The 22,702-nt window shown below is 33.9% G+C and overlaps 1 protein-coding gene across 1 annotated transcript in view; it reads left to right on the plus strand.

Moving 5' to 3' along the window:
* Positions 1 to 382: 382 nt before the first annotated feature.
* Positions 383 to 22,702, plus strand: part of LOC126886048 (homeobox protein homothorax-like) — a 272,288-nt gene continuing 249,968 nt past the window's right edge. Inside the window, exons 1-2 of the mRNA XM_050652887.1 lie at positions 383 to 392; positions 673 to 780. Of these exons, the coding sequence (XP_050508844.1) occupies positions 383 to 392; positions 673 to 780 (118 nt within the window). The remainder of the gene's footprint in view (positions 393 to 672; positions 781 to 22,702) is intronic.

Consider the following 22,702-nt stretch of genomic DNA (forward strand, 5'->3'; position numbering starts at 1 on the left):
CTAAGCAAACACACACACTGGGGAGTGTTTGGATGTGTTTCCTGGTTTTCATTCTTTAAAAAGGGAAGATTGAAAATGAGCTAAGGACAACAACCCCCTGGTAGGATGCAGCACAATAGACTCCCTACTCTACAGATACAGATCTATCCATCTTATGGTTCTACAGTTCAATTCGAGCCCTGGTCTTTCTCATCAAACCTCTTCATTTGTTACGGTCTGTAGCCATTCTCCTCCACGATCGACTGCCAAGGAGATTTCTTGAGTCATCCACATCATCCTCCTATCGCTTTCTCAGTCTTCCAATAGGTATTCTTCCTATGCATTTTTGCAAAGGAAGAAACGCAGTAAAGACTCACGAAGATTTGTAATGCCCTTGATGATAATGATGAAAAGTAAGTACATATATGTATAAAGAAAGCTCTTAAGTAGTTTTAAGGTTATAATTTTTCTTTTTAAACTTTATCTAGCTGACCCTAAAATGATCTATCGTTATAGATAGATACCCTTATGCATTACGGTAACAAATGAAAAAGAAAAAATGTAGAAAATATGTAGAAAAGAAATATTTTTTTAACTAAATTGGCGCAGTCGACGTAGAAAAATTACGAATGTTAGTAGCAGTATCTGTCTACTGAGGTCATGCTGTACTAACATATTTTTTTTTTGTTGCAGGCAAATGGTGTCCGCGGCGAGAATGGTCGTCACCTACGGACGCCCGGGCGGCGAGCGACGCTGCGCGCCGGGGCGTCCTTTATTCCTCTGTCTTCCTCGGTAGTCCCGGTAAGTAGCAATTTTGTTTGCGTATCAGGTTTATTTTAGCTATCAAATATTACTAAAGAATAAATGTCTTGACATAATAAATAAATAGACACTTTACACCAAATTACCTATAATTCAATTATGAGTATGAGAACATAAATAGAGCGTGGACTTTCTATAAGAGGAACTTAATGGTCTGTTAAGGTTTACCGAATAAATACTTGTCTAGTCAAAGTCGTCTATAAAACTCTAACAAACAAATGCAACATATAACATATGGTGTTAAATAAGTGATCATAGATATGCTTAAACAATTCTGTATTAGTACCAGACATCTCTAAATCCGCTATCTTTTGAGAATCCATATTGACCAAAATCAAAAGAGATGCTTAGAATCGATGCAAGCTAGGTATTAACATTCAAATCAGTGACGATGACGAATAGGCAGAAAGAATTGGGGAAGTTTACCTCCCTCCCCAACAAGGTCCAAAAGTAAAGAAAAACATTGTTGAAGCATCAAAATAGGTATATTAGCTGATATGAAACTTCAACCAGAGACAGATAAATACAACCCAATAAACCTGTTATTAGGAAAGTTTAGACAACTTAATGCATCTGTGGTAAATGTTTAGGTCCGCCACTGATTCGAATCAAATAGGTATAGTCGGTCATAGGTAAAAGGAACAATCTTAGACCGTTTTGATTAGTCTCATTATGCCAAAAATAAATTTTAGATTTTAATAATCATGTTTTACTTTGGTCCTTCCCAAAATAAACAAACAGTTGTTATTTATATGCCCACTTAATATTTTTCACGATATTAAACAGTGTTAGATCATTTAACAGAGCAATATTTTCTTAATACCTAGGTATTAAGAATCCACTAGTAGGTGCTTAAATGTCAATCAAATGTCAATAATTTTAGATATTTTATCTTCCGTAAGGTATACTTACTGATTTATGATTTTCGTTCGAGATCGAGATGGAAAATACCTATCTATTTAAATTTCTTAAAGATGGTTATTAACAGTTATCTAAGCTTTTATTATTATTTTATATAAGAGTTCTTCTTTAAAAACACAACCGACAAAATTTGACCAATATTTGAACCCAGAGTTCAGAATATAATTTTTCTGAAATTGTTTTGTGTGTAATTGCCAAGTTGGCATTGGTTTCTGAGATATTCTAACCTAAAAGTGGAAAAATATCTGTTTTTGACATAGATATAATAACCTGTAGATTAGGCTAGCTTTGGGCCGCTCTGTGCATCGAGGTGTAACGCCGATATCAAGGAAGCCATTGGTCAATATTCATTTTGAGTGGACTAGCCAGCTTTATCCGTCATATGAGCGGTATCGCTTAGTAAAAAGAGATAGATAGACCACCGATCGACTGTCGCGCGTTACGCTTTTTTGCTCAGTAGGTATGCCTTGTCTACGGTTAACATGTCTCTGGTTTTTGAGGTTATGTAGCATCGTAATAGGGCATTCCAACATGGTGTCAAAATTAAATCAATTTGGCGACTGGGAGGCAAACGTAAAGGTTATTCTATCAGTTTTTAATTTGTTTTAGATAATTTTAGTTGCGTTTCTTTGTAATTTTGTTTTGTACAAGAGTTAATTTAACATTTTCACTGGAAGGAAAATATCGAAAAAAAAATCTGGAAAAACTGTAGAGGATCCGCGGAGATAGATATATATCACCAAACAGAGAAACTCAAAAAGTTAGGCACTTTTTAGGACTAAAGTATAGCGTCCTGACTGAGAAGCGTTTGGTTGTTGCTCTTGATCCTTAGAACCATATGGTCTTCATAAAGTCAATATTCTAGACTAAGCAATTCAACAATCCATAACAATAGCATAGTTTACATTTATCTACTCACTTAACCATGTCTAGCACTTTTGTAGATGGTAATAATCCATTACATTACAGATATTTCTTCAAAATTCCTTTGCATTCATTATGGTAAATATTTACCAAAGTTACAGTGTTGTCGATACTAAAGGTAGGTTACTTTTGAAAACAGATTTTATTCTTTCTATATTCTTCTTTTTTGTCAATCAGCTGCTTAGTGTTTTGGATCCCTCTCGAGTTAAATATGTTTGTATTAAGTGTCATTAAATCACTTATTTTATATACCAATTAATTCTAGTGGTAATATTTTAATAACTTCTTTAAATGTCTTACTGTTTTAATTGTCGTCTTAAGCATCTTTAAGATGCAAATACTCTTAAATGTGAATGAATTAAATAACGCTATTTAATTTCCAGATCTCTTATTCGAAGTTAAAATTTGAATAAATTTACTTTCAAATCTATTAGCAGCCTATAAAATTCTCCAGACACCTTGACTCCCGCATCGCTGGCAACAGCGCCTCCACGTCTAGTTTCGCGTGAACGTCGCGGGCGCAAGCCCTGGCTGCCCCACTACGCGGTCGCGTCTGTCGGCGCAAAGAAGGAGGACCCCGTTACTATAGCAACGGCCGCATAACCGCCCCGCGGCCATGCGCTCTGTTGCGCATGCGTCGCTGGGAGGTGCGCGAGACGGCGGGCCCACTTTCGCGTTTTTTTTCACATGGTCTTCTTTTTTCCGCTGCACAGGCTTACTACGGACACGCTCCTATCATTATATTTGCGTACATACGTGTCTCGCCGAGATGCGATATGCGAGAAACGAATTGGAAGATGGGTTGCTATCATATCACTATAAAGTTTAAAATGCAGAGATTTTAAATTGAAATCAATTCCATGGTGTAGATATTCTAGACCTAATTCTTACATAGGTATAACTGTCAAGTGTAAGTAGTAATTTGGTGATATTCTAGACCTAATTCTTACATAGGTATAACTGTCAAGTGTAAGTAGTAATTTGGTCGTTTTATAATAAAAGGTAGTTGATTTTTTTGGTTTTTCGGAAACATTTAAGTCAACAAAAAATAACCTTTCTTCTAGATTGAGTCTTTGTGAGTAGTAGGGGAGACCGGGGCAGAACGGGATACTTAAGAAAGAAAACTAAACTGTGTTTTAAAAAATAACAAAGTCAGATAGAGACACTTGCTATTAAACTTCATATAACTTACTTTATTTATAATCCAAATTGCTTAGTTATTTGGTTGTAAAGAACTTAACTTATCAGTCCGAAATTCTCATTTTGCCCGGGTTACGGGGCAAAATGGGAATGTATTTTAGTCAGGCTGGCAGAATTCAAAAATATGAGCACCTTCGTCTTCATCATCAACACCTATCCAACCACCTATGGAGCCCATCCATGGCAGACACTACACACTACCCATCCTTCAGTTGACTTCAAATATAAGTATCCACAGTAGATGCAACCACAATCTTTCTCATCTTCTTCTGATGAGTCGGTGTCCATCTCGTGTTCTTCTTTAGCTTTCTTCGATTTTTTTTATTAGTTTCAGTTAGGTTCTTCTTACAAAGTTTAAATTCTGTAAAGTAGTGGCAATATATAGGACGGGATAGTCCCGTCTTGCCCCGGTCGCTTTGCCCCAACAGACATCTTTTCAAATAAAATTCATATTAAAATTCAGTAACATATCTATCTATTTGAATGAAAAACGTGATAAAAGTTGCACTGACCTTATAGCATTTCTATTAATATCACTAAATTTTTTAACAAAACAAAAGAAAACGGATTTTATGTCTGTAAAGAAGCACACTACGTTACTATCATAGGCGTAACCAGGATGATCCTAAGGGGGGATTACAACTACTGGAAAGGGGGGGTTACAACTACTGGAAGGTCTCTGAGGGGTATGGTGTTAAGCGTATAGACCTCAAAGTACATCCCAATGGGGGGGCGTTATAACCCCCAAAACCCCCCTGGTTACGCCTATGGTTACTATAAAGTTTCTTTCTAATGAATGAAGTGAGTCAACCGACGTTCGTTCGAATGACGCTATTACCGATATTATATGACACTATATAAGTTATGCACACCGATGCATTTCCCGTTCTGCCCCGAAGCATCGTTTTGCCCCGGTCTCTCCTATATTCTTCGCCTATTTTTCGTAAAATGTAGTGGATATCACCTTGATCTTCTGCATGTATTACTTGGTCATCCGCAAAATGCAGCTGTATGTACAGTTTATGATCTCCAATTTTAATACCCATAGGTTCACATTTTCTTTTTTAAATATCCAAAACACCCTTCAAATAGCGTAGGTTTAATGCAATAGCGTTGGCGAATTCCTTTGAAGGTTTATATTTTTGTCCAATCTGTATTGAACTCGTCATATTATGGTGGTACAATCCCTCACAGCATTAATGTAAATCAGTGGAATTTTCTTGTTTGTTTTCTAGCGCTTGCAACAGCTTGGCTAATGGAACACTATCAAATGCCTTTTGAAGGTCAATAAATACCATGTATGTCACCGTATTGTGTTACATGGGCTTTTCTATTAAGTATTTGTTATATAGACAGAACACATTGTCTATACAAGAACTACCAGTTCGAAAGCCACTCCGATCTTCAGTCTTCCCAAAATCTTCAATTCGGCTTTTAATGATTTTCCGTACATTTTACAAATTTAGTTGGTTACACTAAGCTCTCGGTAGTTCTTACAATCCTTTTGTCGTCTTTATTTTTGTGTAGGTTTGTATACCTTGCAATTTTCCATTCTGGGTAGCTCTTCACCTCTACAGAAAAAATTAAAGGTATATAAGCCAAGAGGTATAATCCGTTGTTTATATCGTTATTTCGGTATTCATTAACATACAAATGCACAAGTTTAAAATGATAACTAAAAAAACAATTAGCTTACACTAAAACATATACGTAGGTACCTATGGTATCTCTCTCTCCTGTCGTTTCCCCATTACTGAGGATCGTGATTTCTTCCAATATTCCTAACAATGTTTCTCCATTGGTCTCTATCTTCAGCTGCTCTATAAGAGCTTCGCAGAATGAGTTTCCAGCTGAATGCTTTATTTGGTCAGACCATCTATAGTTGGTGATCGTCCTCTTGATCTTCTCCCCGGAACGTGTCCAGAAACAATTAATCTCTCCAAACTGTCGTCACCTCTGCGAACCACGTGACCAAAGAATTGCAGAATTCGTTGCAGACATATTGTGGACAGCCTTTTTTTAAATATTGAGTTGGTTTAAAATGGAAACGTTTGTCCTATGAGCTGTATTTTGAGAGATAGATCTGTCTTTCCAAACTTTAGTTAGGCGACTCATCGCATTTTTTGCCATACCAATACGTCTCCGAACTTCTGCTTCACAGTTACCATCGTTAGTTATACTAGACCCGAGAAGATAGACAAAAATGTTTATGTACTATCTGGTATTCTTGTAATACGTTAGTCAGTTGAACAGTGTCAAATCTGTCGACCACCATTATTTTTGTCTTAGCTTTATTGATTTTCAGACCAACTTTATTGCTTTCGTACTCAACTCTTCGCAGAAGATCAAAAATTTCTTACTCATTTGCTGCTATAAGTGTAGTGTCATCAGCAAATCTTAAATTGGAGATTTTCCTACCAGCTACTGTTACTCCACCGGCCCATCCTTCTAAAACCATCCTCATGACATGTTCACCATAAATGTTAAATAAGTCAGGTGACAACACGCATCCTTGTCTAACACCTCTCTCGGTCTTAAATTGGTTTGAGAACTTCTGATCTAGTCGTACTGTCGCTATATTAGACTGGTACAGATTTTTAATAAGTGTCACCAGGTGCATTGGTGCACCCATTTCTATTAAAATTGACCACAGATTTATCCAGCTTACACAATCAAATGCCTTTTGGTAGTCAACGAAGCATATAATCATAGGTACTTGAAATTCTCTAGACTTTTCAATGAGTTGTCTCAGCACATACCTAGGGTATGTGGAATAAAAAATTGCACCAAGGCTGCAATTCAAAAAAATCCTCTAGGCAGTTGGCTACTAAGTCTTTTAGGGTAGTTTGGTCGGGACGTGTGTAGATATAGAGCTGAACCTGACAAGAATGGTCGGGGAGTTCTGTCGTGTCAATTGGTCAGGTCGGGACGTATGTGCGCTTTTAGGTCGATAAATACGATGATGTACTTAATTATTTTTTACTTCGATCTTTTCTATCAGTTGTTCGTGTGTAAGTGTGGTCTGTAAATCATCTACCTATCGTAAAGCCTAATTCTAGCTTGAATTTTTGAACAACTGACTTCACTCTATACCTACTTGTTCTGCTAAATTGTGCATATGTGTCACATTCAAATTTTCTTCATTATTCCCTGTATAAAATACATAATATACATCTTATACTAATATATCAAAATTTTCTTTACAGTTCCTATCTATATCTGTTATCATAGGCTTAACCAGGGGGTTTGGGGGTTATAACCCCCCATTTGGAATTTGGATGTACTTTGAGGTCTATACGCTTAACACCATTGCTATTTCATACCTCCCAGAGATCATCAAGTAGTTGTAACCCCCCCCCCCCCCCCTTAGGGTCATCCTGGTTACACCTCTGTCTGTTATTAGGAATAATCTTAACCCATTATATGACAGTGTCCTATATACCTGTATAGAAGAAGTCCTATATTTAGGACACTTGAATTTTTTTAACCGTTAAGATTTTTATTGAGCTTGAGTATCTATATAAACATACGCGAGAATTTTCGTGCCCTCAGCGTATCTGACATTATTAATTTTCATCTGTCCATTAATTAAATAGCAGCGACATGTTTATAGATCCCACTGTCAAGTATCTGTCGTATGTAAGTTGATAAGAAGTGGACATCGTATTAGCAGTACACCTCTTCCCATTCCTCTTCCTATTTTTACTACTTCTATATTATAGACCAGGGCGGATCTGTAAAAATATTAGTACATTTGGACGTTGAGAGGTGACTCAAATTTTTTTGCAGAAATTGCTTGAAAATAAATCAAATAATAATATTTGAGTTATCCTCCCTGTCAAAAAGGTCCGGAACATTGTTTAAATAATTAAAATGTCAAAAAATGAAGGAAAAATTCGATTTTTTTCTTCGTTTTTTGATTATAACTTTAAAAGTATTCATTTCCGAGAAAAGTTGTACTAACATAAAAGTTGCGTAATTAAATTTGCTACAATATAGAATTAGTTAAAGATTTAAAAAATAGTCACCCTGGTTGCCAAATAGCAATAATTGCGAAAAAACCATACAAAAACAAGTATTAGCATTTTACGTTTTTCAACCATTTATGCTAAACTTAGGACCTTCATATTTCACCCATAAAAACTTTATGATACAGTAAAACAATACTGTAAATTTCATTACGATCGGTTCAAAAGATTTTGTAAAATAAATTTTGCAATCCAGCTTTCGCAAAAAAAAATTCATTTTTTCAAAATGTTACAGGACTGAAAATACAGCAGATAGCAAATTGAAATTTTTTTTGCGTATAGAAGTGTACTGTACCTTTTATTTTCAATTATTGCAAAATTAAAATCAATCAACAGCCACGGCGTCAAGAATTTTTTTAAATAAACATTAATTATTGGTGCTACGCGCAGGACAGGGGATAGTTTGCTCTGATTGAGCATTCCAATGACCTTTGATAATGATTGATACATTTTAATTTTTATTATATTTCGATATAAATAAATAAATTTGTTTATTGCAAAATAAAAACACATACTCTATCCTTTGAAATAACAGTTTTTTAGCAAAAACTTTCTTTGTTCATATATTTTAACTTAGAGAATAAAAGTTTATTATTTTTAAACATATGCAATTGTTTAAACAATATTTCACAAACAATAATAAAATTAGTTTGATTTTTGTGGAATTAAAATATTAAAATACAACAAAATATAGAGTAAGAAAATAATACATTAGATAAAGATTGGAAGAAATTTTGATGGAAATCAACTTGTGTGAATAGAACACCGCTGTCCTGCGCGTAGCACCAAAAATTAATGTTTATTTAAAAAATTTCCTGACGCCGTGGTAATTAATCGATTTTAATTTTGCAAATTGCAAATAAAAGGTACAGGACACTTCTATAAGCAAAAAAAATTAAACTTGCTATCTGCTTTATTTTCAGTCCTGCAACATTTTAAAGAAATGAATTTTTTTGCAAAATCTATTAAACCGATCTTAATGAAATTTACAGTGTTGTTTAACTATATTATAAAGTTTTCTGGGTAAAATATGAAGGTCCTAAGTTTAGCATAAATGGTTGAAAAATGTAAAATGCGAATACTTGTTTTTGTATGGTTTTTTTCGCAATTATTGGTATTTTGCAACAAGGGTGACTATTTTTTAAATCTTTAACCAATTTTATATTGTAGAAAATTTAATTACGCAACTTTTATGTCAGTACAACTTTTCTCAGAAATGAATAGTTTTAAAGTTATAATCAAAAAACCAATAAAAAAATCGAATTTTTCCTTCATATTTTGACATTTTGATTATTTAAACAATGTTCCGGACCATTTTGAGTGGGAGGATAACTCAAATATTATTATTTGATTTATTTTCAAGCAATTTCTGCAAAAAAATTTGAGTCACCTCTCAACGTCCATCTCAAAACAGATGCGCCCTGGACTAATTATTGTGAAATATCTGCAACAATCTATACAGGAACAAGTATCGCTACATTGTAGTTATTTCTCGGATATAATTATTCTAATTATAAAAAGATATATGTGCCTTATAGAAGATCACGATTTCTAAATTGCGTTCGCTATATCGTGACAAAATTGATCATAAACTAGAAAATCGAGAAAAAAATCTTGCTGCGGATCGTGAAACGGTTTTGAATCTTAATAAAATTGTTTCCTCATTGGATTTGCAAAAGCAATTTGCAAAATTGGATACAAATATACCTACAAGTGGGGCTGTTTAATTCACGTATGTAAATGTCATAGTAAATTAGGCAAGTTAGTGTTTTGCATTTAGATGAACAGACTGTGATAAGAATTGCTTCAGTTTAATCACTAAGACATCTCAGAATCGAAAAAGGTTCTTGTTTTGCGATACTGCTGCTAGATAATTGGCTATATACTTAAAAATAGTCGATAATGTAGCAACATAAATACAGTTTTGAATGATATCACAACATATACAGTCTTGGTAACTTGGAACCATATGCGAAACTTTTATATTATCAATTTGTACAAAAATAAGTTATTTTTCATAAAAAGCTCGGCATGGTCTAAAACCTAGCAAGCAACAATCAGATATAAAATTTTATCAATCTTATACGAGGTATGTCAAAAAATATGAATTTACACACTTAAGAGAATATATTCCACAGACCAATTTGCAGCAGCGTGGATTCTCCTTGCAGCAGACTGTCCAAGTTTTTCCTAGACATAATATAACCTCTAGCACATAACAGCACATCTTTTATCAAAAACTCACAGTAATTCTTGCAAAAACTAGCAAAAACAGATTATAACTCCAATAATATGCTAGTCATTTTTGACATTACCCGTCTTTTCACCATTGAAAAAAACTTAAAAAATAATAAGAGGCAAACTAAAAAGGGATGAAACATGGACAACAAAACCAAACTGAATGTATCAGCTATCTTGAAGCTACTAACCATTGGCACAGATAAAAGTTCTTATTTTCAACTAGATAATGACTTCTATAAACGAAATTTCTGATTAGCTATGGACTCATCTTTATCTCCATTATTAGCTGATATATTCATAGAGTATTTCTAAGACAGCACAGTACACACACGGAACAAACAACCCACAGTATGGTGGAGATATTGTCACAGACCAGTGACAATAAACAAATTTCTGATGCACATAAACAAATAAGAAGAATCCATCAAATTCACCATGGAACAAGAAAGAAATAATTTACTTCCTTTTCTCTGAATATAATAATTACAAAAGAAGATATATAGAAAAAGAACATTTGGATACAGATATGCAACCAAAGTCTACAGGAAACCAACCCACACCCAGGCGCGGTTACAGGGGGGTCAACAGGTCCATGGACCATGGACCTCCCTATTGTATTTAGTCTATAAGTATTTTTTATTATTTTTTTTTCTGTTAACTCTAAACTTTAAGCCATCAGTACAACACTAAATTACACGACAACCGCTTCCAAAGAATTGAAAGAAGCCATAAAATCTAATAAAACACCCTTCTCTGAAAAATAATCTGCAGGCGCATTTGTTTGGGTACCGGTGGAACCATAAACAACGGAAATATTTTTCTCAATTCAAAGAATAACAAAAATGATATTTTAAAATGCAAATACATTACACTGGGTATAAACCATATCTCATGAAAAGTCACGTTTCAAATTTGCGATATAATAAATATATAAAAATTTGTATTTTACTAGATAATCCATGCGTACCTACCTACCCATTGATGGTAGAAAGGTTAATCTTTATGGTAAAGAACGGCCAGTGAGATTAATAGTCGTGAATTGTCTATCAATCCTTTTGATACCGTAGGTATCTGGGATTATATAGATATAGTGTATTTTATCCTTAGAGTAAGTGTAAGTCGTATGGCTAAATCTGGAAAATATAATATTTGAGGTAAGTCTGTCCCGCCCTATTATGAATTTCTAGATCCGCGCCTGCCCACACCCCCAGATATTTAAATTACCACTCCAACCACAACTTAAACATCGAAACAGGATCAATCAGATACAGTTATCAATCAGTCCTGATCTGTTAGGATGGACACATCAGATGTAAGCATTGATCTTGGTCTCTCCATTTTACGTTGTGTTCTCAATTTTTTCAATTCTATGAACGATTTCTGGATTTCTATTGGCTCATTAGCGATAAAATTCGTCATCATTTGTTTTTTTCCATAGTTCATGTTAAAACCGACTCTCTGTGTTACTTGCTGCGGTTGTTGTAGTATAACTCTGGCTTCTCTTATATCGTCTGTTATGAGTACCCTACAATGTCATCAGAAAATTGGAAATGATTTAGTCTCATTCCATCAAGGTTAACACCATTTGAGTCCTACTTTACTCTTGTAAATGCGTATTCCATGACTGGTATAAATAGTTTTAGCGACAAAGTATCTCCCTGTAGCACCCCTCTGCCAATCTTTATCTTTATCTCGTATATATTTCGAATATTTGCATACTTCTGGTGTATTCTTCATGATAGTGCGTTTAAGATTGCGACTGTTTCCGCTGTGTCAAATGTTTTGTGAAGGTCAACAAAAATAAGAACTATGGAAGATGCATGTGAGATATACAGAGTGGGCCAAATAAAAGAGTCCACCTCGATATTTGTCAGTATTTATTAGATTTTAAGGAAATGACGAAACAGTAGTGGGAGCACGCCAAATATAATTCTATTTTAGTGACGTTACGTTGCTTAGCAACCGTCAATTCTCCCATTATGAAATTCTATTTTGTGACGTCAGCAAAATAGAATTCTATTTGGCGTGCTCTGGGCCCAGGTCGATTTTTGATCTAAGGGTGACACATTTTTGCGGTAGGTACATAGATCTAACATTTGTCAACGCCGTCCTTTCCACTTCACCCACCCCTTATTTTTAAATAAGGAATAGGGGTCGTGTGCTAGCTCATTTGAAAGATTATTCAATTCTCTATTCAGTAATATTAACATTGACATACTTATTTGTACAGGGTGCCCAAGAAAAATTATTATGAATTAAATTAATTGACACAAAAAGAAGAATATGTAATTTATTTAATTCAAAATACATTCTACTGCTGTCACAAAACAGAAAAAAAATGTTTTTTGATAAATAAACCTTCCTTTTCGCTTAATTTCAATCTTCAAGCTGCCACCCATCTACCTCTTGGTAGGTTGAATATTGAATTTAAGCAACAAACAATGTTTATTTACCAAATAAACATTTTTTTCTATTTTCTGCCAACAGTAGAATGTATTCTGAGTTAAATAAATTACATACATTCTTCTTTTTGTGTCAATTAATTTAATTCAAAATAATTTTTCTTGGACACCCCGTATAAATAATTATATCAATGTTAATATTACTGAATAGAGAATTAAATAACCTTTCAAATGAGCTAGCACACGACCCCTATTCGCTATTTAAAAATAAGGGGTGGGGGAACTGGAAGCGAGGGCGTTGACAAATGACAGATCTATGTACCGCAAAAATGTGTCCCGCTTAGATCAAAAATCGACCTGTTTCGTCATTTTCTTAAAATCTAATAAATACTGCCAAATATCGGGGTGGACCCTTTCTTTGGCCCACGCTGTATATGGAAATATGTTTGATATTTAAACCAGGATTGAATATGCTTTTTATTTTAAAATACTTTATTCATGTTTTAGATTTATCTGTTTTACGATACCAAAACACGAATCGTTCTAAATATGTGCTAGAAAATAACCACCACCCTTAAATTCTGCTGTTACGCATTTCCCGTATTCAGATCGTATCTCCAGTTCCAAAATACCCCAAGTGCGCCTTCCGCCTCCCTCTCTATTCCCCAAAACCCCGTAAATCCATCATCGCGAGTCCGGGCGGTAAGCGGGGTGCATACTGATTATCTATTTTTCTTTCAGAGATCGCAGCTTTGATTTAATTTCAACGGGGTTATATATTTTTAACATGCCAGTGTTGAAGAGAAAAATGTTCGGAATTTTATAATGATTCACTATCAAAGCCAGTTAAACTCATTATAGGGCACCGTCCTATTTATAGGACACTAAAAATTGTTTTTATTGGTCGGCGTCTTATTTATAGAACACATTTTTTTTAAATTAGGTTTTAATAACAATACACCCAATCTACAAGATTAATCAGCATTTTTATTTAACCTAATTTTCCTAAAATTGTTTGTACCTAATCTAGATGTCACCTGGTCCATCCATTTTTCAAAAAATGCGCACTACTTTATTGTGGCTACACAGCACAACACTGACTTTGCTTTTCACTAACTGCTCACGTCCTTGTTGTGGTTACAATGCACAACTCTAGCTAATCCTTGCACAACTTCTCACATTAAGCTCGAACGGTTTAGTCCTCTTGAGCCTTCACTTGTGGAGTTGCTTCACAAGAAGCTGAAGTACCTCATGGTGGGATGCGTATGGAGCCCCTCTTCATGTCTCCTGGCGACTTTCTTAATTTCATTTGGAATAGATTCGACTTCAAGGTCTCTACGTAAATCGTCATTCCGAACAAAAGGAGCACCTGCAATATTCCTTAGTATTCGGTTCTGGAGCGTTTCTAAATTTCTATAATTGCTTTTTTTGGTACAGTCCCATAATTGTAGGCCATAGGTCCACAACGGTTTCAATATCTTTTGTAAATCAGTACTTTGTTCTTGATGGAGAAGTTCCTACCAGCCAATACATTTTTTTGTATTTTGTATTCAACTGTTCAGTTTTCTTTTTAACACGTTCCTTTCATTTGAGTTTGACGTCTAGATTTAAACCCATCTATTTTGCTGTTGTCTTATTAGGAACAATCCTGTTACACAAAAGTTATAGTACTGGTCCAAGAACCTTGTGGAACCCCTGCGTTTATTGGCTTTAACTCAGAGTACTCGTTTTCCATTTCAACTCTAAATGTTCTGGTGTAGGTATGACTGCAATATTTCATCGAGTTGCATAGAAAATATTTTCTTTAGCTTCATTAACAGGCCGTCGTGCCATACTTTGTCAACTGCCTCTGCGATATCCAAAAATAGTGCTAATTAAATTTAAAGAAAAAATTACCCTTTATTTTCGGATATTGTTATAATTTTGACTTTTATAATGGCTAAAGATGATCTGGAAGATTTGATCTTAGGATCAAGTAAGTACTTGATACCTATGTTAGATTGTATTGCTGAACCTGCGAGTCACTGGGTGTTTTTTCATAATTTATTTACCACCTGAAATTTTTTAATTTATTTACAAAAATGAGGACACCGAACAACAGGAACTTTGTGGGAAAATAGATTATCGAAATGTCCTATATAAGACGCAAAAACTCTTCGTAAAGAAGCTCATGATTCATATGATTTTCGGTTGGATATAAATGGAGAAATACTTTTTGTAAAATCGAACGGTAATAAGTGTGTTACTATAGCATCTAGTTTTGATAATATGGAACCTCTCGCACAAAATATAGGCTATTGATTATGTACTATAGAAAGGAACTACAACGTTAACGGGGTTTTATTATTTCATATTATCAATGAATCTCTATATATGAAAAAACCGCGGAGTGCTACCATTTAAAACGGTGCGTTTTTGAGAAATGGGTGAATTAGTCCCTGGGCACAGGTTACATTAGGGTGAGTTCTATGCACTTTTGGTACAAACACGTCTACATAAAAATTGTTCCTGGTTAAATTTCCTATCTAAATATAACTTTTTAAAGTCAAAGATACGTTTTTTTACAAAAATATGTTCAAAAGAAAAAGCACAAAGAAACCCAAAAGAAAGAAATTTTGTTTTTTGTCCCATAACTTTTGTCCACGGGGATATAGGTATAGACATTGCTTCACAGAAAAAAAATTTACATATTTTCTCTTTAAAATGATGTTTGGTAGAGGTCATTAGGATTTACAGTTTTCGAAATATGATTTTTCAAAGTTCACCACTCACAGCAATTTTGGGCAATTTTCCTTGTTATTTCGCAAATATCGTTCTGTAACTTTTTTCTACGTAACTTTAGGTATATACAATGGTACATGTAAGAGGAATAGAAATCAATTACCTTTAAAATGGTCTACTGTATAATGTTGTACGACTTCTTTTAAAGAGGTTATCTTTTTCAAGACTATACTTTTAACGAGTTTTTATATTTTTTACGATTATTTTTTAAATTTCCCATTATGACTTTTTTTTCTATATGGTATATATTATATAATAAAAAAGAAAGCTTATTCTGTTTACTTTAAAATGGTGTATTATAAAAAATTCTAGGGTTATTTTTGAATAAGATATATGCTTTTTCAAATTGTAATAAGTACTTGCAACGATTTTTGATTTTAGGATTATTTTTTAAATTCCTCATTATAACTTTTTTATGTGATTGTGTGTTATGATTGAATCTTATTTTTTATAGGTAATACTTTGGATCCACTTGACTCGGCCGGGCAAACTTCAAAATATGGATTAATTCCAATATTTACTGTCAAAGCTCCTACACCATAAGCTTTGCTTGAAAAAATAGCATGTAAATGTACCAAAGGATGTACAAAAAACTGCGGTTGTAGGAAGATAGGAATTAGTTGTTCAATATTCTGCAAAGGGTGCATGTGCATGGGTACTAATTGTGGGAACTCTAAGATAATTGAGGTGTCAGAGGAAGATATTGAAGCTAATGCTAACGAAGAGATCGACTTTGATTTTGAAAAATTTTTAAATGTCAACGTTTAAATAATTTTAACTAAAGTGATGTTTTTTAAGACTAATGTTTATGTAATTTTTGTAAAAGAAATAATTTTAAATAATACAGGTAAAAAAATATCAAAGAATCACTCGGTTTCCATTATGTATTTAAATATAGATGATACACCATTTTAAAGAACAGAAAGTAAGCCCTCTTTGTTGCGCAATATATAGATAGTATATTCATGTACAAGAAAAGTTATAATGAGAAATTTCAAAAATAATCGTAAATAATGTAAAAAATAATATTTTTTTATATTAGGTATTATATAATATGTAATATATTATATAATAATTTTATTTTATTTTTATATTATATTATAAAAAAATCGTTAAAAGTATAAAACCTTGAAAAACAATAATCTCTTTAAAAAAAGTCGTACAACGTTATACAGTAGATCATTTTAAAGATAATTGATTTCTATTCCTATTACGTGTACCATTGCCTATACCTAAAGTTACGTAGAAAAAAGTTACAGAACAATATTTGCGAAATAACAAGGAAAATTGTCCAAAATTGCTGTGAGTGGCGAGCTTTGAAAAATCATATTTCGAAAACTGTAAATCCTAATGACCTGTACCAAACACCATTTTAAAGAGAAAATATTTATGTTTTTTTTCTGTGAATCAATGTCTATACCTATATCCCCGTGGACAAAAGTTATGGGACAAAAAACAAAATTTCTTTCTTTTGGGTTTCTTTGTGCTTTTCTTTTGAATATATTTTTGTAAAAAAAAGTATCTTTGACTTTAAAAAGTTATATTTAGATAGGAAATTTAACCAGGAACAATTTTTATGTAGACGTATTTGTACCAAAAGTGCATAGAACTCACTCTAATGTAACCTGTGCCCAGGGACTAATTCACCTATTTCTCAAAAACGCACCCCTTTAAATGGTAGCACTCCTCGGTTTTTTCATATATAGATGTCCATTGACCATATCAAATAATAAAACCCCGTTAACCGTTAACGTTGTAGTTCCTTTTAGCTATCTTATTTTGAATATAATCAATAGCCTACTAGTAGATGTGATTGCAAGCTCAAAAGAAAACGTTTAATTTCTCAACCACAAGTGTTAATAACTACATGGGAGCCGTGGATGAACACGACCGCTTTGTTGGAAAATATTATATGTCACTAAAATCAGAGCCAAGAGGTGGCATTGGCCAATATTCACAATATTCATGGCTTCTCTACAAACGAGTCAATAAGTCAAATATTACTTTGTTAAATTTTCGTCGATATGTAGCAGTTTCCTACCTAAAATTGAAGGTGTACTTAGTAGAAGTATAGTAGGAAAACTGAGTACATGATCATCAAAAGTCTTTATGGACGTGCCACTAGATGGTAAAGTACACTTTATGGAAAAACGTGAAAAGCAGAGACGATGTCAAGGAGAAATTTGTAAAGCCAAACCACTAACATACCTACTGTACAAAATGTACTGTAACATTGTGTAAAAATTGATTTGGCAGTATCAAAAAAAATAAACTTGTTTTTATTAGATGTAAATAAAAAATTTAATTTTCGTAACTCTGTTAAACTCATTCATACATACCTTTAATTATGATAACACTATCGTCGAGTGTCCTATTTATAGGACGGGTCATGATTCAAAAATGCAAATATGTAAATTGATTTTATGAATATTTCCTTAGCAAGAACAAAAGAACAAAATGAATTGTGCGTTAATGGGTAGAACCCTAACACCCAGTGGCCTATTTATAGGACGGGTCATAATTCAAAAATGCAAATCTGCAAATTAATTTCATGAATATTTCCTTATTAAGAGCAAGAGAAAAAAATAATTTGGGCGTTAATAGGTTGATTATCTATTTTTCTTTCAGTGACCGCAGCTTTGATTGAATTTCAACGGGGTTATATATTTTTAACATGCCAGTGTTGAAGAGAAAAATGCTCGGAATTTTATAATGATTCACTACAAAGCCAGTTAAGATTGCCTCGATGCGATAGGAGATACCTACATAAGTGCAACATTTCAATACTGAATATTGTATTGAGATATCGATAGCGATTTAGAGCAGGTTTGACGGAGGGAAAATGTTTAATTTCATTTCTGACAATGCCATTAAAGGATACGTCGCAGTGAAATTTATGTTTATGAACGTTCGGTAAATGAATGAGATCAATATTTATAGCTCCATCTTCTCTTCCTTCGTAAGTTGATTTCTTAATCTTGAGAAGGTAGTGATCTTTTTTCTTTAAATATACCTTTGAAAACAATAACAACTATAAAATAAATAATGCTTTGGTAATACTAACGTTTTTACTTCCTCATCGGTATTTTAAACCATTTAATTTTTTAGACAATGCTCACAATATCACCATTATTATACAACATAAATTATTATTCTTCTTCTTGACTGACTTTACAATGCGGGGTGAGTCTTCACTGCATCCTCTGTAATAGCCCTCCATCTTATACGATCTTGCTCTTCTATTTCCCATTGTTGTACCCTATAATCCGAGATAAATTGGCTTCAACATTATCCTTCCATCTTTTTCTGGAATGGCCTACTGATCTAGTGATATTTTATAAGGTGACCAACTGTACTCATTTACTGAGTTTTGTACTCGTTTTTCGCAAACCGTACTCTTTTCAAATCCTGTACTCTGAAAGTACTCATTTGTATAATTTTATACTCATTGTGAACGGATATAATGGATAATGAACTTTAGAGCATTAAATTGTTTCAAATGGACCCTTCTAAACAGTAAAATTGAATGCAAAGAATTTTCTTCAGCAGTCGAATTTGTAATGAAGGAAGTAAAAGATATTGTTATTAATGACCATTTTCTCTTCGAACAAATTCGAAGAGTAAATTTATATTTAAATGAAGAAAAATTGAAGAAATGGAACAATGAGAAAATAGAACTTGAAAAAAGATGGATGTTTCGGCATTTTAGAGTAGAACATATCCCCAATGAAAATTTAAAAGTTTTAATAGAAATTTGCTTATGTTGTCCAGACCCTAATTAATGCTGTTGTTGAAAGGGTATTTTCACTAGGGAATGATTATTGGAGCAGTGAGAAGTCGCAACTTTCTGTAAAAACATTATCTGCCGTCTTAACAGTCAAATTTAATATGCAAAATAAAAGTTGTTCGGATGTGGCTACATTATTATAGGAACATCCTCATTTAGCAAAAAAATGCACTCCAAAGAAAAATATGTTTTTAAAAGAAAATAAAGTTTTTATCCTTTTTTTTCTTTTTTTTTGTTTCGCCTATGAAATACAGTAGACTCCCTCTATAACGAGAAATGAAATGGCGGCCTAATTACCTCGTTATAAGAGGATCTCGTTATATCAGACAACAGTAATATTGATATGTTTGGATATCTCTTACGTAGTTTATTAGGGGTCGATGGTGAACAATGAGACCTCGCCATCGTAAATTGTAAATTTTCTACAATAATCAATATTGGTCGATACGCAGGAAGAAGTTTATTGCAGGCGGCGAAGCATATTACAGCACTTGCCTCGATAATAACACAAATGTTAGGAATTTCTATATACAGCCAGTTGGGGTGTTTATTTATAGCTATTACTGCCCTAAAAACAGGTAAAAAACGTATTCTTCGGTTTCATTTTTCCTCGTTACAACCAAATATTACTCGTTATAGAGGGTTATAGTTCAATAGGAATTTCATGGGACACCTAATGTACCTCGTTATAAGCGAAACCTCGTAATATCCGTATTCGTTATAGAGAGAGTCCACTGTACTTGCAAAGTGTACTCTTATAATAGTTGGTCACCTTATATTTTATCATCTGGTCTCTCAAAAAGTACTATCTTTAACACTCTGTCTTCCTCTAATGCTGATCCTACCACATGACCTGTCCATACATAGTCACCAATTCAGCATTGCAGTGTCTTCTCCACTCTCCTGCCAATTCATCCCTTTGAGGGACAAATATGTACAGTTTGAGTTGATATTGTGTTCTTTGCAGCTTAAATCTTAATAATGACGATAGGGAGTATAATGCTCTATTCCCCCAGCTATCCTTGTTGAGACCTCTTTTTATATATGGTTGTCATCTGTGATTATTCCGCCCCTCGATATTATATTAAACTCTTTGACTACTTCGAAGTTGTGGTCATTATTACAGTTATGTTCTGCCTAACTCTTGGTCTTGGATTTTTGGTTACTAGCATGTATTTCGTCTATTTATTCTAAGATCCAGACTACCTGTTTCCTCTTCACACAACATAAATTCTGAATATGTATATATTATATCGGTTTTATAGCGTTCTACGCCTTTCCGTTCCTAATCGCCACTCCTTCCTATTGTGGCAGTCTTCCTCTCTTAGATTTCTTTCAGACATCGCCTTGGAGATGCCCTTTAACCATGTAGTTGCTGGCCTTCCTCGTTTTCGTTTCTCTACGGGGGTCCATTCTAACACTTTTTCTCCATTTCTCCTTTCATCCATTCGTCCGTACCAAACTAGTTGTTATCTTTCTAAGGGCCAATTTCTCATATCGAGTTCAACTCCAGTTTAACCTGAACTTCTAGTAAACGTCAGTTTAAAGTCAAAATCGTCTTTCTCAATTCGCACGTTCAACCGATGGCAGTTTAAACTTGAACGATGCTTGAACGGTGGAATTCGGCCGTTCAAAGATTTCAGAACTCAGTTCAGATGATTTCATGGACTACGCATGCGTTGTATTAACACGAAACGCTGTCATAATATAAATATATCCTATTTTATTATATTAAGCCTAACGATAAAAGATAACATTATTTTTGTTTTTATAACATTTATTTATAATTATTAAAATGACTATTTGACTATAAATACTTAAATTTAACTTTATTCAAAAACAGCATAAAAATGGTAGTTCAAAATGGCGACAGTTTTTTACCTTTTGCCATCTATTGGCATTTCTCGAAAGCTGTAGAACGAGCGCTGACATGAACGCGCAATGAGAAATGCATTTCAAACAAAACCACAGATCACGGGTGAACCTGGTTCAACTGAACCATAGATTAACGCAGGTATGAGAAATCGACCCTAAGTCATCTATGATTGTTCTTTCTATTTCCATTTGTTGTCTAATGTCGTCGTTTCTTATGTGTTCTAGTCTAGATCTTCTTCTTTGTACTTGTTGGTTAATTGCCAGACTTCAGCTCCATAAGTTAACACTGGTTTTAATATTGTGTTGTAAATTCGTTTTTTATTTTCTGTTCTTATATTTTTTTGCCACAGTACCGAATTCAGGGCTCCTATCACCTGTTTTCCCTTTACTATCCTTTCCTTAATATTTTCTTCGTTTCGTCCTGTACTAGTTAGTTTTATTCCCAGATATATGTATTCATTGCAGCTTGTAATTGTCTCCTGTTCCAGGTTCAGGTTCTCAGTTTCTTCCCGTCCTACGCATAGATATTGTGTTTTTTGGTATTCACCTCCAGGCCCCATTTTCTATATTCCTCTATTAGTTTCCTTGCCATATATTCCAGACTTCCTTGTCCTGTGCAATTACAATTTGGTCATCTGCATAGTGTAGCGTGTAGAGTATCGCATCTCCTATCGGTAGTCCCATTCCATTTTACTTCTTCTTCCATTGTCTAAGGGCTTCATCAATATATATATATTGAATAATACTGGCGATATACAGCATCCTTGCCTTAGACCTTTAGTGGCCAGGAAACCTTTTGATTTTTTATTTCCGCTGTTAATTTTGGATGTTGAGTTTCTATATAGTTCTTTGAGTGCCTGTATAATAGATACATTTATGCTGGTCTTTTCTAGTACTTCCCAAAGTCTATTAATGGGGACCGTGTCATATGCCTTCGTTAGATCTACCATGAGTAAATGCAACTCTTGGCCTCTTGACATCCTTTTTTCTATTACTTGAGTTATAGAGAAAATGTTGTCTATTGTGGATCTACATCTACCTGCCCTAAAGCCGCTTTGTTCCTCTGATTCGTATAGATGGTACTCTTCAATATTAGATCTAAATTCTGAATATACAATGAGAAAAGTACTAAAGACGACTAGGATGAATGTAGGAGACAAAAAAATCAGTATTCGGCATACGAAAATGCAGAATCCAGGACTGAACTGTGTGCAGGCATTCTGCCAATACAATAATACGGGTGTTGCCAAAAATATCCTACCAAATGTTGCCAAATATAGAATAACGGCACACAGAAATTGACTATATTTATAAAAGAAATTAATAAAGCTATCCTAGAAACAAAAGCACAAATGCACGTATAGAAGACCCAATAACGGCCGAACACTAATCTAAGTGAAAAATGCTATCAAAAAATGAAGCCTATATCTATACTACCTAATAACCGCCTTGTCAAGTTAATCCGGGAGGAGACCTCGACAGGGAGAAGATCTTTAGGGTGTCTATGAACGTTATGGAGAGATAACATAAATGGTATAAGATTTAAGAACAATGGAGGTACTTACTGACTCATGGAAAAACTATCATGGATGACCGTGTGAGGTGGAAGCAATTGCTATCAACCAAGATCCATCCTGGGTTCTAGAGCTACGAGAAGAAGAAGAATTATCCATGATATGTTTCTTATTAGGCGTCAGAACCTGATTTTGAAATGGTTTTCGCAACATAATTTTCAATGAAAA

This window comes from Diabrotica virgifera, chromosome 6, assembly GCF_917563875.1.
Source record: "Diabrotica virgifera virgifera chromosome 6, PGI_DIABVI_V3a".
Classification (NCBI taxonomy): domain Eukaryota; kingdom Metazoa; phylum Arthropoda; class Insecta; order Coleoptera; family Chrysomelidae; genus Diabrotica; species Diabrotica virgifera.